This window comes from Taudactylus pleione, unplaced genomic scaffold (assembly GCF_031769625.1).
Source record: "Taudactylus pleione unplaced genomic scaffold, aTauple2 ptg001495l, whole genome shotgun sequence".
NCBI classification, from domain to species: domain Eukaryota; kingdom Metazoa; phylum Chordata; class Amphibia; order Anura; family Myobatrachidae; genus Taudactylus; species Taudactylus pleione.
This window is the reverse complement of record NW_028285893.1, coordinates 569645-591005: the sequence shown is the minus strand read 5'-3', so window position 1 is coordinate 591005 and position 21361 is coordinate 569645. Positions and strand designations below refer to the sequence as shown.

At 32.1% G+C, this 21361-nt stretch overlaps 1 protein-coding gene across 1 annotated transcript in view; it reads left to right on the top strand.

The window, feature by feature from the left end:
• The window catches only part of LOC148442480 (E3 ubiquitin-protein ligase TRIM7-like), a 129480-nt gene extending 112160 nt beyond the window's left edge, over window positions 1-17320 (top strand). The window contains exon 3 of the mRNA XM_088463900.1: window positions 17267-17320. Within this exon, the coding sequence (XP_088320026.1) occupies window positions 17267-17320 (54 nt within the window). The remainder of the gene's footprint in view (window positions 1-17266) is intronic.
• The last annotated feature ends 4041 nt before the right edge of the window (window positions 17321-21361 follow it).

Sequence of the window (21361 nt, the reverse complement as noted above, 5' to 3'; positions counted from 1 at the left end):
CTGCTATTCTTAGTAACCTGTATATTCTGCTATTCTTAGTAACATTGTATATTCTGATATTCTTAGTAACATTGTATATTCTGATATTCTTAGTAACATTGTATATTCTGCTATTCTTAGTAACATTGTATATTCTGCTATTCTTAGTAACATGTATATTCTGCTATCCCTTAGTAACATTATATATTCTGCTATTCTTAGTAACATTATATATTCTGCTATTCTTAGTAACATTATATATTCTGCTATTCTTAGTAACATGTATATTCTGCTATTCTTAGTAACCTGTATATTCTGCTATTCTTAGTAACATGTATATTCTGCTATTCTTAGTAACATGTATATTCTGATATTCTTAGTAACATTGTATATTCTGATATTCTTAGTAACATTGTATATTCTGCTATTCTTAGTAACATGTATATTCTGCTATTCTTAGTAACATTATATATTCTGCTATTCTTAGTAACATGTATATTCTGCTATTCTTAGTTACATTATATATTCTGCTATTCTTAGTAACATTATATATTCTGCTATTCTTAGTAACATTATATATTCTGCTATTCTTAGTAACATTATATATTCTGCTATTCTTAGTAACATGTATATTCTGCTATTCTTAGTAACCTGTATATTCTGCTATTCTTAGTAACATTGTATATTCTGATATTCTTAGTAACATTGTATATTCTGATATTCTTAGTAACATTGTATATTCTGATATTCTTAGTAACATTGTATATTCTGCTATTCTTAGTAACATTGTATATTCTGCTATTCTTAGTAACATGTATATTCTGCTATTCTTAGTAACATTATATATTCTGCTATTCTTAGTAACATGTATATTCTGCTATTCTTAGTAACATTATATATTCTGCTATTCTTAGTAACATTATATATTCTGCTATTCTTAGTAACATGTATATTCTGCTATTCTTAGTAACCTGTATATTCTGCTATTCTTAGTAGCATGTATATTCTGCTATTCTTAGTAACATGTATATTCTGATATTCTTAGTAACATTGTATATTCTGATATTCTTAGTAACATTGTATATTCTGCTATTCTTAGTAACATTGTATATTCTGCTATTCTTAGTAACATTATATATTCTGCTATTCTTAGTAACATGTATATTCTGCTATTCTTAGTTACATTATATATTCTGCTATTCTTAGTAACATTATATATTCTGCTATTCTTAGTAACATTATATATTCTGCTATTCTTAGTAACATGTATATTCTGCTATTCTTAGTAACCTGTATATTCTGATATTCTTAGTAACATGTATATTCTGCTATTCTTAGTAACATTGTATATTCTGATATTCTTAGTAACATGTATATTCTGATATTCTTAGTAACATTGTATATTCTGATATTCTTAGTAACATGTATATTCTGCTATTCTTAGTAATATGTATATTCTGCTATTCTTAGTAACATGTATATTCTGCTATTCTTAGTAACCTGTATATTCTGCTATTCTTAGTAACATGTATATTCTGCTATTCTTAGTAACATGTATATTCTGATATTCTTAGTAACATTGTATATTCTGATATTCTTAGTAACATTGTATATTCTGCTATTCTTAGTAACATTGTATATTCTGCTATTCTTAGTAACATTATATAATCTGCTATTCTTAGTAACATGTATATTCTGCTATTCTTAGTTACATTATATATTCTGCTATTCTTAGTAACATTATATATTCTGCTATTCTTAGTAACATTATATATTCTGCTATTCTTAGTAACATGTATATTCTGCTATTCTTAGTAACCTGTATATTCTGCTATTCTTAGTAACATTGTATATTCTGATATTCTTAGTAACATTGTATATTCTGCTATTCTTAGTAACATTGTATATTCTGCTATTCTTAGTAACATTGTATATTCTGCTATTCTTAGTAACATGTATATTCTGCTATCCCTTAGTAACATTATATATTCTGCTATTCTTAGTAACATTATATATTCTGCTATTCTTAGTAACATTATATATTCTGCTATTCTTAGTAACATGTATATTCTGCTATTCTTAGTAACCTGTATATTCTGCTATTCTTAGTAACATGTATATTCTGCTATTCTTAGTAACATGTATATTCTGATATTCTTAGTAACATTGTATATTCTGATATTCTTAGTAACATTGTATATTCTGCTATTCTTTGTAACATGTATATTCTGCTATTCTTAGTAACATTATATATTCTGCTATTCTTAGTAACATGTATATTCTGCTATTCTTAGTTACATTATATATTCTGCTATTCTTAGTAACATTATATATTCTGCTATTCTTAGTAACATTATATATTCTGCTATTCTTAGTAACATTATATATTCTGCTATTCTTAGTAACATGTATATTCTGCTATTCTTAGTAACCTGTATATTCTGCTATTCTTAGTAACATTGTATATTCTGATATTCTTAGTAACATTGTATATTCTGATATTCTTAGTAACATTGTATATTCTGATATTCTTAGTAACATTGTATATTCTGCTATTCTTAGTAACATTGTATATTCTGATATTCTTAGTAACATGTATATTCTGCTATTCTTAGTAACATTATATATTCTGCTATTCTTAGTAACATGTATATTCTGCTATTCTTAGTAACATTATATATTCTGCTATTCTTAGTAACATTATATATTCTGCTATTCTTAGTAACATGTATATTCTGCTATTCTTAGTAACCTGTATATTCTGCTATTCTTAGTAACATGTATATTCTGATATTCTTAGTAACATTGTATATTCTGCTATTCTTAGTAACATTGTATATTCTGCTATTCTTAGTAACATGTATATTCTGCTATTCTTAGCAACATTGTATATTCTGTTATTCTTAGTAACATGTATATTCTGCTATTCTTAGTAACATTGTATATTCTGCTATTCTTAGTAACATGTATATTCTGCTATTCTTAGTAACATGTATATTCTGTTATTCTTAGTAACATGTATATTCTGCTATTCTTAGTAACATGTATATTCTGCTATTCTTAGTAACATTGTATATTCTGTTATTCTTAGTAACATGTATATTCTGCTACTCTTAGTAACATTGTATATTCTGCTATTCTTAGTAACATTGTATATTCTGCTATTCTTAGTAACATTGTATATTCTGTTATTCTTAGTAACATGTATATTCTGCTATTCTTAGTAACATGCCTATTCTGCTATTCTTAGTAACATTGTATATTCTGCTATTCTTAGTAACATTGTATATTCTGCTATTCTTAGTAACATTGTATATTCTGCTATTCTTAGTAACATGTATATTCTGCTATTCTTAGTAACATTGTATATTCTGCTATTCCCAGTAACATTGTATATTCTGCTATTCTTAGTAACATTGTATATTCTGCTATTCTTAGTAACATGTATATTCTGCTATTCTTAGTAACGTGTATATTCTGCTATTCTTAGTAACATGTATATTCTGTTATTCTTAGTAACATGTATATTCTGCTATTCTTAGTAACATGTATATTCTGCTATTCTTAGTAACATTGTATATTCTGCTATTCTTAGTAACATTGTATATTCTGCTATTCTTAGTAACATGTATATTCTGCTATTCTTAGTAACATTGTATATTCTGCTATTCTTAGTAACATTATATATTCTGCTATTCTTAGTAACATTGTATATTCTGCTATTCTTAGTAACATTGTATATTCTGTTATTCTTAGTAACATGTATATTCTGTTATTCTTAGTAACATGTATATTCTGCTATTCTTAGTAACATTGTATATTCTGCTATTCTTAGTAACATTGTATATTCTGCTATTCTTAGTAACATGTATATTCTGCTATTCTTAGTAACATGTATATTCTGTTATTCTTAGTAACATGTATATTCTGCTATTCTTAGTAACATTGTATATTCTGCTATTCTTAGTAACATTGTATATTCTGCTATTCTTAGTAACATTGTATATTCTGTTATTCTTAGTAACATGTATATTCTGCTATTCTTAGTAACATTGTATATTCTGCTATTCTTAGTAACATGTATATTCTGCTATTCTTAGTAACATGTATATTCTGCTATTCTTAGTAACATTGTATATTCTGCTATTCTTAGTAACATTGTATATTCTGCTATTCTTAGTAACATGTATATTCTGCTATTCTCAGTAACATGTATATTCTGTTATTCTTAGTAACATGTATATTCTGTTATTCTTAGTAACATGTATATTCTGCTATTCTTAGTAACATGTATATTCTGCTATTCTTAGTAACATTATATATTCTGCTATTCTTAGTAACATGTATATTCTGCTATTCTTAGTAACATGTATATTCTGCTATTCTTAGTAACATGTATATTCTGCTATTCTTAGTAACATTGTATATTCTGCTATTCTTAGTAACATGTATATTCTGCTATTCTTAGTAACATTGTATATTCTGCTATTCTTAGTAACATTATATATTCTGTTATTTTTAGTAACATTGTATATTCTGCTTTTCTTAGTAACATTATATATTCTGCTATTCTTAGTAACATGTATATTCTGCTTTTCTTAGTAACATTATATATTCTGCTATTCTTAGTAACATGTATATTCTGCTATTCTTAGTAACATGTATATTCTGCTATTCTTAGTAACATTGTATATTCTGCTATTCTTAGTAACATGTATATTCTGCTATTCTTAGTAACATGTATATTCTGCTATTCTTATTAACATGTATATTCTGCTATTCTTAGTAACATGTATATTCTGCTATTCTTAGTAACATGTATATTCTGCTATTCTTAGTAACATTGTATATTCTGCTATTCTTAGTAACATGTATATTCTGTTATTCTTAGTAACATGTATATTCTGCTATTCTTAGTAACATGTATATTCTGCTATTCTTAGTAACATGTATATTCTGCTATTCTTAGTAACATTGTATATTCTGCTATTCTTAGTAACATGTATATTCTGCTATTCTTAGTAACATGTATATTCTGCTATTCTTAGTAACATGTATATTCTACTATTCTTAGTAACATTGTATATTCTGTTATTCTTAGTAACATTATATATTCTGCTATTCTTAGTAACATGAATATTCTGCTATTCTCAGTAACATTGTATATTCTGCTATTCTCAGTAACATTGTATATTCTGCTATTCTTAGTAACATGTATATTCTGCTATTCTTAGTAACATGTATATTCTGCTATTCTTAGTAACATGTATATTCTGCTATTCTTAGTAACATGTTTATTCTACTATTCTTAGTAACATTGTATATTCTGCTATTCTTAGTAACATGTATATTCTGCTATTCTTAGTAACATTATATATTCTGCTGTTCTTAGTAACATTGTATATTCTGTTATTCTTAGTAACATTATATATTCTGCTATTCTTAGTAACATGTATATTCTGCTATTCTTAGTAACATGTATATTCTGCTATTCTTAGTAACATGTATATTCTGCTATTCTTAGTAACATTATATATTCTGCTATTCTTAGTAACATTATATATTCTGCTATTCTTAGTAACATGTATATTCTGCTATTCTTAGTAACATGTATATTCTGCTATTCTTAGTAACATTATAAATTCTGCTTTTCTTAGTAACATGTATATACTGCTATTCTTAGTAACATTATATATTCTGCTATTCTTAGTAACATTATATATTCTGCTATTCTTAGTAACATGTATATTCTGCTATTCTTAGTAACCTGTATATTCTGCTATTCTTAGTAACATTGTATATTCTGATATTCTTAGTAACATTGTATATTCTGATATTCTTAGTAACATTGTATATTCTGCTATTCTTAGTAACATTGTATATTCTGCTATTCTTAGTAACATGTATATTCTGCTATCCCTTAGTAACATTATATATTCTGCTATTCTTAGTAACATTATATATTCTGCTATTCTTAGTAACATTATATATTCTGCTATTCTTAGTAACATGTATATTCTGCTATTCTTAGTAACCTGTATATTCTGCTATTCTTAGTAACATGTATATTCTGCTATTCTTAGTAACATGTATATTCTGATATTCTTAGTAACATTGTATATTCTGATATTCTTAGTAACATTGTATATTCTGCTATTCTTAGTAACATGTATATTCTGCTATTCTTAGTAACATTATATATTCTGCTATTCTTAGTAACATGTATATTCTGCTATTCTTAGTTACATTATATATTCTGCTATTCTTAGTAACATTATATATTCTGCTATTCTTAGTAACATTATATATTCTGCTATTCTTAGTAACATTATATATTCTGCTATTCTTAGTAACATGTATATTCTGCTATTCATAGTAACCTGTATATTCTGCTATTCTTAGTAACATTGTATATTCTGATATTCTTAGTAACATTTTATATTCTGATATTCTTAGTAACATTGTATATTCTGATATTCTTAGTAACATTGTATATTCTGCTATTCTTAGTAACATTGTATATTCTGCTATTCTTAGTAACATGTATATTCTGCTATTCTTAGTAACATTATATATTCTGCTATTCTTAGTAACATGTATATTCTGCTATTCTTAGTAACATTATATATTCTGCTATTCTTAGTAACATTATATATTCTGCTATTCTTAGTAACATGTATATTCTGCTATTCTTAGTAACCTGTATATTCTGCTATTCTTAGTAGCATGTATATTCTGCTATTCTTAGTAACATGTATATTCTGATATTCTTAGTAACATTGTATATTCTGATATTCTTAGTAACATTGTATATTCTGCTATTCTTAGTAACATTGTATATTCTGCTATTCTTAGTAACATTATATATTCTGCTATTCTTAGTAACATGTATATTCTGCTATTCTTAGTTACATTATATATTCTGCTATTCTTAGTAACATTATATATTCTGCTATTCTTAGTAACATTATATATTCTGCTATTCTTAGTAACATGTATATTCTGCTATTCTTAGTAACCTGTATATTCTGATATTCTTAGTAACATGTATATTCTGCTATTCTTAGTAACATTGTATATTCTGATATTCTTAGTAACATGTATATTCTGATATTCTTAGTAACATTGTATATTCTGATATTCTTAGTAACATGTATATTCTGCTATTCTTAGTAATATGTATATTCTGCTATTCTTAGTAACATGTATATTCTGCTATTCTTAGTAACCTGTATATTCTGCTATTCTTAGTAACATGTATATTCTGCTATTCTTAGTAACATGTATATTCTGATATTCTTAGTAACATTGTATATTCTGATATTCTTAGTAACATTGTATATTCTGCTATTCTTAGTAACATTATATAATCTGCTATTCTTAGTAACATGTATATTCTGCTATTCTTAGTTACATTATATATTCTGCTATTCTTAGTAACATTATATATTCTGCTATTCTTAGTAACATTATATATTCTGCTATTCTTAGTAACATGTATATTCTGCTATTCTTAGTAACCTGTATATTCTGCTATTCTTAGTAACATTGTATATTCTGATATTCTTAGTAACATTGTATATTCTGATATTCTTAGTAACATTGTATATTCTGCTATTCTTAGTAACATTGTATATTCTGCTATTCTTAGTAACATGTATATTCTGCTATCCCTTAGTAACATTATATATTCTGCTATTCTTAGTAACATTATATATTCTGCTATTCTTAGTAACATTATATATTCTGCTATTCTTAGTAACATGTATATTCTGCTATTCTTAGTAACCTGTATATTCTGCTATTCTTAGTAACATGTATATTCTGCTATTCTTAGTAACATGTATATTCTGATATTCTTAGTAACATTGTATATTCTGATATTCTTAGTAACATTGTATATTCTGATATTCTTTGTAACATGTATATTCTGCTATTCTTAGTAACATTATATATTCTGCTATTCTTAGTAACATGTATATTCTGCTATTCTTAGTTACATTATATATTCTGCTATTCTTAGTAACATTATATATTCTGCTATTCTTAGTAACATTATATATTCTGCTATTCTTAGTAACATTATATATTCTGCTATTCTTAGTAACATGTATATTCTGCTATTCTTAGTAACCTGTATATTCTGCTATTCTTAGTAACATTGTATATTCTGATATTCTTAGTAACATTGTATATTCTGATATTCTTAGTAACATTGTATATTCTGATATTCTTAGTAACATTGTATATTCTGCTATTCTTAGTAACATTGTATATTCTGATATTCTTAGTAACATGTATATTCTGCTATTCTTAGTAACATTATATATTCTGCTATTCTTAGTAACATGTATATTCTGCTATTCTTAGTAACATTATATATTCTGCTATTCTTAGTAACATTATATATTCTGCTATTCTTAGTAACATGTATATTCTGCTATTCTTAGTAACCTGTATATTCTGCTATTCTTAGTAACATGTATATTCTGCTATTCTTAGTAACATGTATATTCTGATATTCTTAGTAACATTGTATATTCTGATATTCTTAGTAACATTGTATATTCTGATATTCTTAGTAACATTGTATATTCTGATATTCTTAGTAACATTATATATTCTGCTATTCTTAGTAACATGTATATTCTGCTATTCTTAGTTACATTATATATTCTGCTATTCTTAGTAACATTATATATTCTGCTATTCTTAGTAACATTATATATTCTGCTATTCTTAGTAACATGTATATTCTGCTATTCTTAGTAACCTGTATATTCTGATATTCTTAGTAACATGTATATTCTGCTATTCTTAGTAACATTGTATATTCTGATATTCTTAGTAACATGTATATTCTGATATTCTTAGTAACATTGTATATTCTGATATTCTTAGTAACATGTATATTCTGCTATTCTTAGTAATATGTATATTCTGCTATTCTTAGTAACATGTATATTCTGCTATTCTTAGTAACCTGTATATTCTGCTATTCTTAGTAACATGTATATTCTGCTATTCTTAGTAACATGTATATTCTGATATTCTTAGTAACATTGTATATTCTGCTATTCTTAGTAACATTGTATATTCTGCTATTCTTAGTAACATTATATATTCTGCTATTCTTAGTAACATGTATATTCTGCTATTCTTAGTTACATTATATATTCTGCTATTCTTAGTAACATTATATATTCTGCTATTCTTAGTAACATTATATATTCTGCTATTCTTAGTAACATGTATATTCTGCTATTCTTAGTAACCTGTATATTCTGCTATTCTTAGTAACATTGTATATTCTGATATTCTTAGTAACATTGTATATTCTGATATTCTTAGTAACATTGTATATTCTGCTATTCTTAGTAACATTGTATATTCTGCTATTCTTAGTAACATGTATATTCTGCTATCCCTTAGTAACATTATATATTCTGCTATTCTTAGTAACATTATATATTCTGCTATTCTTAGTAACATTATATATTCTGCTATTCTTAGTAACATGTATATTCTGCTATTCTTAGTAACCTGTATATTCTGCTATTCTTAGTAACATGTATATTCTGCTATTCTTAGTAACATGTATATTCTGATATTCTTAGTAACATTGTATATTCTGATATTCTTAGTAACATTGTATATTCTGCTATTCTTAGTAACATGTATATTCTGCTATTCTTAGTAACATTATATATTCTGCTATTCTTAGTAACATGTATATTCTGCTATTCTTAGTTACATTATATATTCTGCTATTCTTAGTAACATTATATATTCTGCTATTCTTAGTAACATTATATATTCTGCTATTCTTAGTAACATTATATATTCTGCTATTCTTAGTAACATGTATATTCTGCTATTCTTAGTAACCTGTATATTCTGCTATTCTTAGTAACATTGTATATTCTGATATTCTTAGTAACATTGTATATTCTGATATTCTTAGTAACATTGTATATTCTGATATTCTTAGTAACATTGTATATTCTGCTATTCTTAGTAACATTGTATATTCTGATATTCTTAGTAACATGTATATTCTGCTATTCTTAGTAACATTATATATTCTGCTATTCTTAGTAACATGTATATTCTGCTATTCTTAGTAACATTATATATTCTGCTATTCTTAGTAACATTATATATTCTGCTATTCTTTGTAACATGTATATTCTGCTATTCTTAGTAACCTGTATATTCTGCTATTCTTAGTAACATGTATATTCTGCTATTCTTAGTAACATGTATATTCTGATATTCTTAGTAACATTGTATATTCTGATATTCTTAGTAACATTGTATATTCTGCTATTCTTAGTAACATTGTATATTCTGCTATTCTTAGTAACATTATATATTCTGCTATTCTTAGTAACATGTATATTCTGCTATTCTTAGTTACATTATATATTCTGCTATTCTTAGTAACATTATATATTCTGCTATTCTTAGTAACATTATATATTCTGCTATTCTTAGTAACATGTATATTCTGCTATTCTTAGTTACCTGTATATTCTGATATTCTTAGTAACATGTATATTCTGCTATTCTTAGTAACATTGTATATTCTGATATTCTTAGTAACATGTATATTCTGATATTCTTAGTAACATTGTATATTCTGATATTCTTAGTAACATGTATATTCTGCTATTCTTAGTAATATGTATATTCTGCTATTCTTAGTAACATGTATATTCTGCTATTCTTAGTAACCTGTATATTCTGCTATTCTTAGTAACATGTATATTCTGATATTCTTAGTAACATTGTATATTCTGATATTCTTAGTAACATTGTATATTCTGATATTCTTAGTAACATTGTATATTCTGCTATTCTTAGTAACATTATATATTCTGCTATTCTTAGTAACATGTATATTCTGCTATTCTTAGTTACATTATATATTCTGCTATTCTTAGTAACATTATATATTCTGCTATTCTTAGTAACATTATATATTCTGCTATTCTTAGTAACATGTATATTCTGCTATTCTTAGTAACCTGTATATTCTGCTATTCTTAGTAACATTATATATTCTGCTATTCTTAGTAACATGTATATTCTGCTATTCTTAGTTACATTATATATTCTGCTATTCTTAGTAACATTATATATTCTGCTATTCTTAGTAACATTATATATTCAGCTATTCTTAGTAACATTATATATTCTGCTATTCTTAGTAACATGTATATTCTGCTATTCTTAGTAACATGTATATTCTGATATTCTTAGTAACATTGTATATTCTGATATTCTTAGTAACATTGTATATTCTGCTATTCTTAGTAACATTGTATATTCTGCTATTCTTAGTAACATTGTATATTCTGATATTCTTAGTAACATTGTATATTCTGATATTCTTAGTAACATGTATATTCTGCTATTCTTAGTAACATTATATATTCTGATATTCTTAGTAACATGTATATTCTGCTATTCTTAGTAACATTGTATATTCTGATATTCTTAGTAACATGTATATTCTGCTATTCTTAGTAACATTGTATATTCTGCTATTCTTAGTAACATTATATATTCTGCTATTCTTAGTAACATTGTATATTCTGATATTCTTAGTAACATGTATATTCTGCTATTCTTAGTAACATGTATATTCTGATATTCTTAGTAACATTGTATATTCTGATATTCTTAGTAACATTGTATATTCTGCTATTCTTAGTAACATTGTATATTCTGCTATTCTTAGTAACATTGTATATTCTGATATTCTTAGTAACATTGTATATTCTGATATTCTTAGTAACATGTATATTCTGATATTCTTAGTAACATTATATATTCTGATATTCTTAGTAACATGTATATTCTGCTATTCTTAGTAACATTGTATATTCTGATATTCTTAGTAACATGTATATTCTGCTATTCTTAGTAACATGTATATTCTGCTATTCTTAGTAACATTATATATTCTGCTATTCTTAGTAACATTGTATATTCTGCTATTCTTAGTAACATGTATATTCTGCTATTCTTAGTAACATGTATATTCTGCTATTCTTAGTAACATGTATATTCTGATATTCTTAGTAACATTGTATATTCTGATATTCTTAGTAACATTGTATATTCTGCTATTCTTAGTAACATGTATATTCTGCTATTCTTAGTTACAATATATATTCTGCTATTCTTAGTAACATGTATATTCTGTATATAAATATAAAGTAGGATATTGGGGCTCACTCAGACCTGGTCACAAGCGCCGATGCGCTCGCAACTGGGTCGATGGCTCGCTGTGCGCACGCGCAGCAGCTGCACTGCGCGTGCGCAAGCCCCGGAGTGACAGAGAAATTCTGTCGCTCCGGAGCTCTCTACAAAAGGGCCGGTTGTCGATGTTGATCGACAGCCGTCCCCGTTTTGTAGGTGGGGCGAGGGGGAGCTTCCTGCTCAAACAGAGCAGGAAGCTCCCTGGGGCTTACAACTGCTGAGACCCAACCTTAGGGTCTCATCGTAAGCCCCGATGGTAGCGATGGTGATGACCATCACGACCATCACCCTGGTCACAAGCTAAGCTGTGGGTGGTAACCCACAGCTTAGCTTGCGACCAGGAGGCTGCACTGCTATAGCAGATGCACCCACCCTCATTCAGAGTGAGCGATCGCTTTTTGTGATTGACTCTGAATGAGGTCCATTGTCCTTTACAGTACAAGTTTCTTGTATTCCCGGTTTCCTCTATTGCTGCATATTATCACACATGATGTACTGTGATCTGTAGAGAGACTAATTGTTCTGCGCTGGAAGTATCTAAGGTATAAACCATGAAATGATACTAATGATAATACTCTATAAGGAGGAAATGTACTGGCTGATAACAGAGGACAGTAGCCTGGACACAACTGCACAAAATGCTCTGTACATATATCTTTAATAGAACTTCCCTCGAGAAAATCTATTTATACTTTAATAAAATGTAGAAATGCGGCTGCTTGTCTTCACTAGCTGGTTATCATTTTAGTAACATACCACAAATATACACTGATACACAATGCATCATGGGTAAATCAAGGTAACCCCTTCAGTGCCATGATCACGTTACTCAATTGCTTTATTATTACACATTACAGAGAGCCTATCAGAGCCCCTGTGCCTGCATGTGTTATTAATACATCTGGGCAAATCTTTATATCTTATTGCTCCGATAACTGGATATAAGAAAATATAATTATCGGGTCTAAAACACAATAATTAATTACTAGGCCCCTATGTGTGTATGTGCGGATTTTATATCTGGACTGTTAATAAGTGTTATTATATACATCCTTATCTGACTGATTATCCTCCTCTATACATACTGTAGGTTCTCCTGTATTGTTAGGGTACACGGTGGGGCAGTGGTAAGACATGTGTAGTCTCTCCCAGTTTGGTTATATATTAAGCAGAGTCTAATAAGAGTCCTGTTCAGTTTGGTGTGAGGGAAATGTCCATTTTGTCCTATTAGTAAAACAGTTCTGCGTCAGGTCATGTGATGTGGTTTTGGCACAGCGACTGATCAGTTATTGGTCCGTGCAGTGATAAATCTGTACATTAACTGTTATGTCTCTGCTGTAATCTCATATTCTAATGTTATTATGTGGAGGGAACAATAAACATATAATCTGAGATCAATTTATTGCTGTATTTTTGATACGTGATGGGACATATAAATGTTGGGTATAGCTGGCACAGAGCACCCAGGTAAGTGTTGGTAGTTGGGGGTTTCAGGATTCAGGAGAAGCAGATGTGACTGTGATACATAATCTCAGGAGTCTGGGGGGCTGTAATGTGGCTGTTGGTACATTAGGCTACAATAAGTCCCCATATATAAATAAGTCATTGTCATACATCCATTTGGTCTACATGTATCTCTTAAATTCAACTCCCTGCCACTCTGTAACCATTCGTTAGATACTGATACGATTATATTATATTCATTAGCCTGTAGTAACAACCGGCTTCCTTCCTTTGTGCTAATACCTCTATTTATAAACACCACATGGTAGAATTAATTGAGTGTAATTTATTAATTGTACCCAGGAGGACCATGAATACAAAAATAATGGATGAACTTTAAGAATATAAACTGTGCCAAATATAATGGCTGCATTTTCTATCTACAAACACTATTCCTCTATATGAGTATATGACATTATGGGGGGAATTATATCAATTTGATGTGATGCTGGGCATCGCGGAGATAGTCGCCTGCACACATATTAGTCATTTGGGTTAGTGCAAGGGAAAATTTGCGATGCCAGCGGACATGATGTTCCATTCCGGAATGAAACCCTGCAGCCATCTCTTTGAGTTGAACTCATGCCAATATGAGAGAGCCATCAGTGGTATAGCCAGATCTGATCAGAAGGATGGACAATCAGAGGGTTCTCTTGAAGTGGACAGCTTCACATTGTGTGATACTTGGAGACTATGTGGAAACTACCATCAGTACTTGACATTTTACGTCCGCTACTCTGCCATTTGGGGTTGAAGGACCCTGTGGTTTATGAGGATAGCCCATGACAGATCCTGGGCTATGTCAATTCATACAAGCACCAGATCTTACAGAGAATGAGAATAACAATGCAAGTGGCATATAACATCTCTAGGTTCTATCAGGTGGAGCACCTCTAGGCCAGAGTGCTCTGTGAATTCTATCAAACATTATGAGGAATCCAGATCTTGTTACAAGATTTTGTCAAATATTCTGGTAAGTCAATTAGGTCTTGAGTTTGAACATCCTCCAAATTGCAAATTGTTCCTCTGACCTCTATTTTCCCAAGCATCAAACATATGCTCAGGAGCTTAAATTCTGTCACCTGTTGCACCACAGCCTCTCCAGACCATTATGAAAGCCAACTGACATTTCCTGAAGTTACTTAAGTGGAGTGAGTCTAGCACCCAGATGCGTTATATAAGCTTGAATGTTCTTTATGTGTCCTGGAGCCATCGTTTGAGCAACCTCAATTATTGTATGGTCTTGTTTTGTTGGGATGAATCATAAGAGTTATAAAACTTTGGTGATGCCACCGTCTTTAAAGGGCATAGTGGTTTTGACTGGTATTCAATCTGGGAAATTGTATATGAGGATATGGAGTGCTGGGGGAAGGATGTTTAGGTATCTTCCCCTGGTTGTGTAAAGCCAGGATGCATGAGGAATTGCTTTATACCAGGACATGAGCATGGATCCAAGGGATGACCTTTGTGCTTCTTGGGAGCAGGGACATAACAATAGCCCCCGCAGACCCTGTGCCATCCACATGGAATCTGCTTAAAATGTCACTCAAAAAATGGCCACCCTCTTTGAGGAGACAGATGCTAGATTTCCTACTGGATCTCTAGCATTTGTCAGGGAAGCACATAGGGCCTGACTCAGACCCATTCACTATCAAGCAATCGCTCGGAGCGAGCAATGTTTTGCAATGTGCGCATGTGTATAATTCGCAGTGCGCATGTGCAAGCCAGTATTTGCAAGAGGAAATCGACCGCTCGTAGTACACAGACTGGCCGCTACTTTGAGTGACAGATAGTGCCGTTTGTAGGTGGTAACAGGGGAAGGTGCTTGTGAATGGGGGAGTGGTGTTATGGATGCAGGCGTGTCTGGCCTCCAAAACTGAGTTTTGTGGGTGTGCATAATTAGCAAAGAAGCGTCAGAGTATACGTCACTTGGTTGTTTTTTACACTGAACTGGTAGCAGAGCTTGCGGGTGGGTAGAGTCTACCACAAGTGCTGCGTTCCCTTCCGATGGTCTTCGATGTACCAATGTTTACACACACTTCCTGGAGATGACGTGCGCTAGTGGGCGTACATTAACAACAATGACTTCCGTCATTTAGATGAAATATTCTATTTATAATAACAATAATTCATTTCCACTGCCAAATCATACAGACATTATTTCTTCTCTGTAGTGCATGAGTGTCAGTAACCATCAGATCTACAGTATATACCAGTCATTCTCAAACCCCTGATAATAAGTGTAAAACCCTTGGCAAAGAGCAGGAAACCCAGAGCATGAGAACTCCAAGCAACGAACATGAGAACCCCTGGCAATAAGCACGAGAACCCCTCGCAACGAGCATGAGAACCCCTGGCAATGAGCACGAGAACCCCTCGCAACGAGCATGAGAACCCCTGGCAATGAGCATGAGAACCCCTAGCAACAAGCATGGAACCCCTGGCAATGAGCATGGAACCCCTGGCAATGAGCATGGAAACCAGGGCAACAAGCATGGAACCCCTAGCAACAAGCATGGAACCCCTAGCAACAAGCATGGAACCCCTGGCAATGAGCATGGAACCCCTGGCAATGAGCATGGAAACCAGGGCAACAAGCATGGAACCCCTAGCAACAAGCATGGAACCCCTGGCAATGAGCATGAGAACCCCTGGCAATGAGCATGAGAACCCCTAGCAACAAGCATGGAACCCCTGGCAATGAGCATGGAACCCCTGGTAACGAGCATGGAAACCAGGGCAACAAACATGGAACCCAGAGCACATAACCCCTGACAATGATCATACAGAAAGGAGTGAGAGCCGCACAGGATTTTTGTAGTAGAGATTGGTATAAATGAGACAACTAGAAAAATGTAATATAACCACAATTGGCAATCAGTGTATGTTGGTGGTGCTCCCCAGAGTCAGAAATATATTCACCAGACAAAAAAAAAGAAAAAGAAGACTTTTTGTTGGGGGCACTACTTATTATGTCATTTAAGCGGTACTAAAACTTAACATTTATTAATATTACTTAAAAATAGGTTGGACAAACATTAAACACACATTACTAAGAAGAGGAATCTTATCCAGATCCTCCTACGTGTAGATAAATGCCATGCTGCAATGATACAATAATAGCAGGTTGTTAATAGATACCAATAACCCGGCAATGATTCATTATTGCCACAATTGCACACACCCGATATCTTGTGGTCAAGCTAGAGCCAGTTCATACAATGATACATATGGTAATAAGCAAAACAATTATATAACATAGTAGGCACATTGTGACATAGAAAGAATAATTATAACAGTGTCACATCACTCAGAACAGCATTAATCATATTCATCATCACAGAGGGATTACATAATAATTCCTGTGCATTATATGGTTATTACCACAATGTCATACAGAGTAGTGGATATGATAATAGAGGTATTGCTATTAGAGTTATGGGGTAGAGAAGAAGGGGGAAAGGTACTTAGATCTATGTCACATGTAATTACATTCTTTATGCTGTTATCACAGCGTTGGACGTATTCCCAGATTATTGAGAAAAGCAACTTATACAGTAATGGATGAGCCAGTGATACTTAGCTCAGTCCTTTTGTAGGTTTAGGCCCCAGCTGGCGGCGTTTGTGTGTCTGTGATACCACGGCGAGTGGTTGTATTATGAGAAGCTCCTTCCTGTAATAACTTGGATGGTGCCCGGTCACTCGTCTCTGTATCTGAGGCTCTGTGCGGTGATGTGTGCAACATGCACAGGAAGCGCACAGCTAGAGCAGAGGGGATCTCTTTCCACGCTGCCATCAGGATGGTGCCCGGCCGCTAACAGCTTCTGTGTGTAAAGATGACGTACGTTACGCCTAGGGCTGGGCTTTTTCACAACAAAGTGAAGTATTGCTGGGAAATCCCTTACTTATGGGCAATCTCAGCCAATCATATCTGGCATACTAAAAGAAAGGGGGCAGTCCTAGACGTCAATCACCAGGTCTGGCTGTATATACCCAGGGAGCTGGCTGTAGTGAGAACGGGTAGGTAATAATACATACATAAACGATGGTAGGGAAAGTGTAGGGGAAGCCCAACTAGCGAGACAATGATACATATATGTATATATGTCTAAGCAGATCTATGTGTATTGATATATAAGGGAACCGCTGACCATGTTAGATCTCTGATCTTACATATATGAAAGGATATTCTGCCCATTTTCCAAGAGGGTACACAGGAAGGTCAGGAAAGTAAATATCCAAATGTCTTATATTACCAGAAAACTCATTGTAGGTTCTATAATAAGATCACATGTGAGATAGGATTACTGGTAGGTCATACATCATAGGGGACATAAAGGTTGTTTTCCATCTATGAGTAGATACCTATTACAGCGATATAAAGGAGTTATGTTATTATTCCTAACAAGGAAAGATTCATATAAATATATAAGGGTAAAAGGTATATGAAATATGATATTCATATATAGCAGAATTGATAGTCATAATAGTTTTAGTCTGCAGAAACAAAAGTACAAGAGTAGGAGTATACATGGTAAGGTAATCATATAGTACACAATTGGTCACAAAGTATGTGCATATGGGAACCAAAACATCAAAAAGATCAACATTTTTTAAAAAGGCCCGTTCATGATTAGGTCAGACAGGAGAAAGAAAAAAAGAAAAAATCTGTCCAAGAAGGAAATAGAGAATGACTAGAAAAATTACATATAAAATCATAGTGAGTTGAGTAGAGCTATATACCAAGATAAATAGGAATGAAAGCATAAGCCATAATGCTGGTAAATAGTATGAGTGTGGTGAGACGTATTTGCCAGTTAGGTGGTTAGATCATAGAAAAGGGCTGTAATTGATGTATTCATTTAGTCTGCCTGGTGCGAGAGCTCCCAGTCTGAAGGTCCAAAAACTCTCTCATTTCAATAGTTCTTTAGTGAGGTCAGCCCCTCTAATCATTAGGTGGATTTCTTCCAGACCGAAATCTTCCAGGCTTTTCAGGTCTCCTTTGTGTTATAGAGAAAATGTTTCACAAAAACAGTTAGTTGCTTGAATTTAGCAAGATCAGATGTAGCGTTTCTCACATTCCCGACCTGTTCCAGAATGCGTTCCTTAAGCATCCGAGTCATCATCACCACAAATTTGACATTACATTCACAAGTTATACAATAAATCAGCCCCTTGGTCCTGCAGTTGATGTAACTGTTCATTTCCATCTTCTTACCGCATTTGTCCATAACTTCCTTTTTCTTGGTCATGTATAAGCAAGCCCTGCATGAACCACATGACAATGATCCTTTCACTATAGTGGGGTCTCAGGGCAATTTGTCTGTAGTGGCTTTGGGTTCATTGGTCCCGGAGATTTTGGGGATCGTCTCCAGCTTAGGGATACTCTATCTCCTTTACAGTTTGTAAGATCTTTGTGCAGATGCAGGATATGCCAATGTTTTTGGATAATATCCTTAATATATCTCCACTCATGGCAGATATTCCCTACAAACTTGATTGTTTCTTCCTTATTTTCAACTTTCCTAGAGGGTGTATCAAAGATGAGAGATTCCCTGTCGGTTTTTAGAATAGATGTTCTTGCTCTCTTTATACACTTATGACTGTATCCTCTTTGTCTTAATCTCGATGTCAGTACCACACATTGATGTTTAAAGGTATCAAAATTGGACCAATTGCACCGTAGATGCAGGAATTCTCCTTTTGGGACATTCTCAACTATAGGGGGAAAAGTGAGCTAGTCTGGTAAAGTACACTGATTGTTGCTGTGCTTTTTCTGTATAAAGTGGTTTTCAGTAGTCCCATGGGATTTTTGTAGATATGCAAGTCTAGAAAGGATATAGAGCAGTCACTGATGTTATGTGTTAGTTTGAGATTGAGGTTGTTGTTATTCAGGTCTTGGATGAACTTCAGTAGGAGATTCAAATCACCATCCCAGATCATCAAGATGTCATCTATGTACTGGTACCATATATTTATATGCCTGGTGTACTTTTCATCCCCCTCAAAAAATACACACACATTTGTGCTCCCACCAGCCTAGATATAAGTTGGCGTAGGTGGGAATGCAGGCCAATCCCATAGCCGTACCTCTTGTTTGGATAAAGAACTTATCATGGAAAGTGAAGAAGTTGTAATTCAAAACACAGTGTAGAAGTTGTAAAACATAGTAATTGGAAATCGCTGTGACCTTCCATAATTACTGTAGGAAATACTCCACTGATCGTATCACCTCCATATCTAGGCTCACTAGAAGTTGACCAGTTTCACATTGTGCAGCTTCTTAAGCACATCTGAAGTATCCCTAATATATGAATGATGTCAATACAAAGTGTCTTAAATGCATATTGATGAATCTACTTGCTCCTTCCGATAGGCTGCCTATACCAGAAACAATAGGGCAGCCCGGTGGAGTTGTCGGGTTTTTATGCACCTTGGGTAACAGATAAAAAGTTGCTACTTTGGGATGTTCTGTTCAAAGATAATCATATTCCCTGTTGGATATAATGTTTTCATTCTTAGCCCTGTTGATGATTCTTTTGTAAATGTCCTCAAAAACATCTAATGGGTTCAGGAGAATTTGCTGATAGCAGTGTCCATCCAGTAGCTGTCTGTAGGCTTCTTTGGTATATGCAACTTTTGGCCAAAAGACAATGTTTCCCCCTTTGTCCAAAGGCTTGATGACTACATCATGCCATCCTCTGATGTTTTTCAGGGCTACCTTTTCTGTCCTGGATATATTGTCCTTTTTCTCATGGGATCATTAAGGTTAGAGAAAATGTTAACCTCCTTGTGTGAACAAGCCCCGCCCTAGGCGTAACATACATCATCTTTACACAGAGAAGCTGTTAGTGGCTGGGCATCATCTTGATAGCAGCGTGGAAGGATATCCCCACTGCTCTAGCTGCACTTCCTGTGCATGCTGCACACATCACCGCACAGAGCCTCAGACTCAGGGACAAGTAACCGGGCACCGTCCAGGTTATTACAGGAAGTAGCTTCTCGTAATACAACCACTCGTCGTGGTATCACAGACACACAACTGCCACACTAAGCCCCAGCTGGGGCCTAAACCTACAAAAGTACTGAGCTAAGTATCACTGGCTCATCCATTACTGTATAAATTGCTTTTTTCAATAATCTGGGAATACATCCAGCGCTGTGGTAACAGCAATAAGAATGTAATTACATGTGACATAGATCTCAGAGCTTTTCCCCCTTCTTCTCTCCCCCATAACTCTAACAGCAATAACTCTATTATCATATCCATTACTCTGTATGACCTTGTGGTAAAAGCCATATAATGCACAGGAATTATTATATAATCCCTCTGTGATGATGAATGTGATTAATGCTGCTTTGAGTGAGTAGGAGATGGAGATACTTTTCTGATCCTTAAAGAATTTAGATGAACCTAGTAAAGGGTATATAGGTCTGATGGTTACTGACACTCATGCACTACAGAGAAGAAGAGTTGTTGTTATTATAAATAGATTTTCTCGGTGGAACGCAATACGATTCTTGGATACAAAGAGATAATCAAGCCACACATGTAATATATGTTAAAAAGCCATTTATTACAAAGTAAAGGAAAAAATTCTTAACTTGC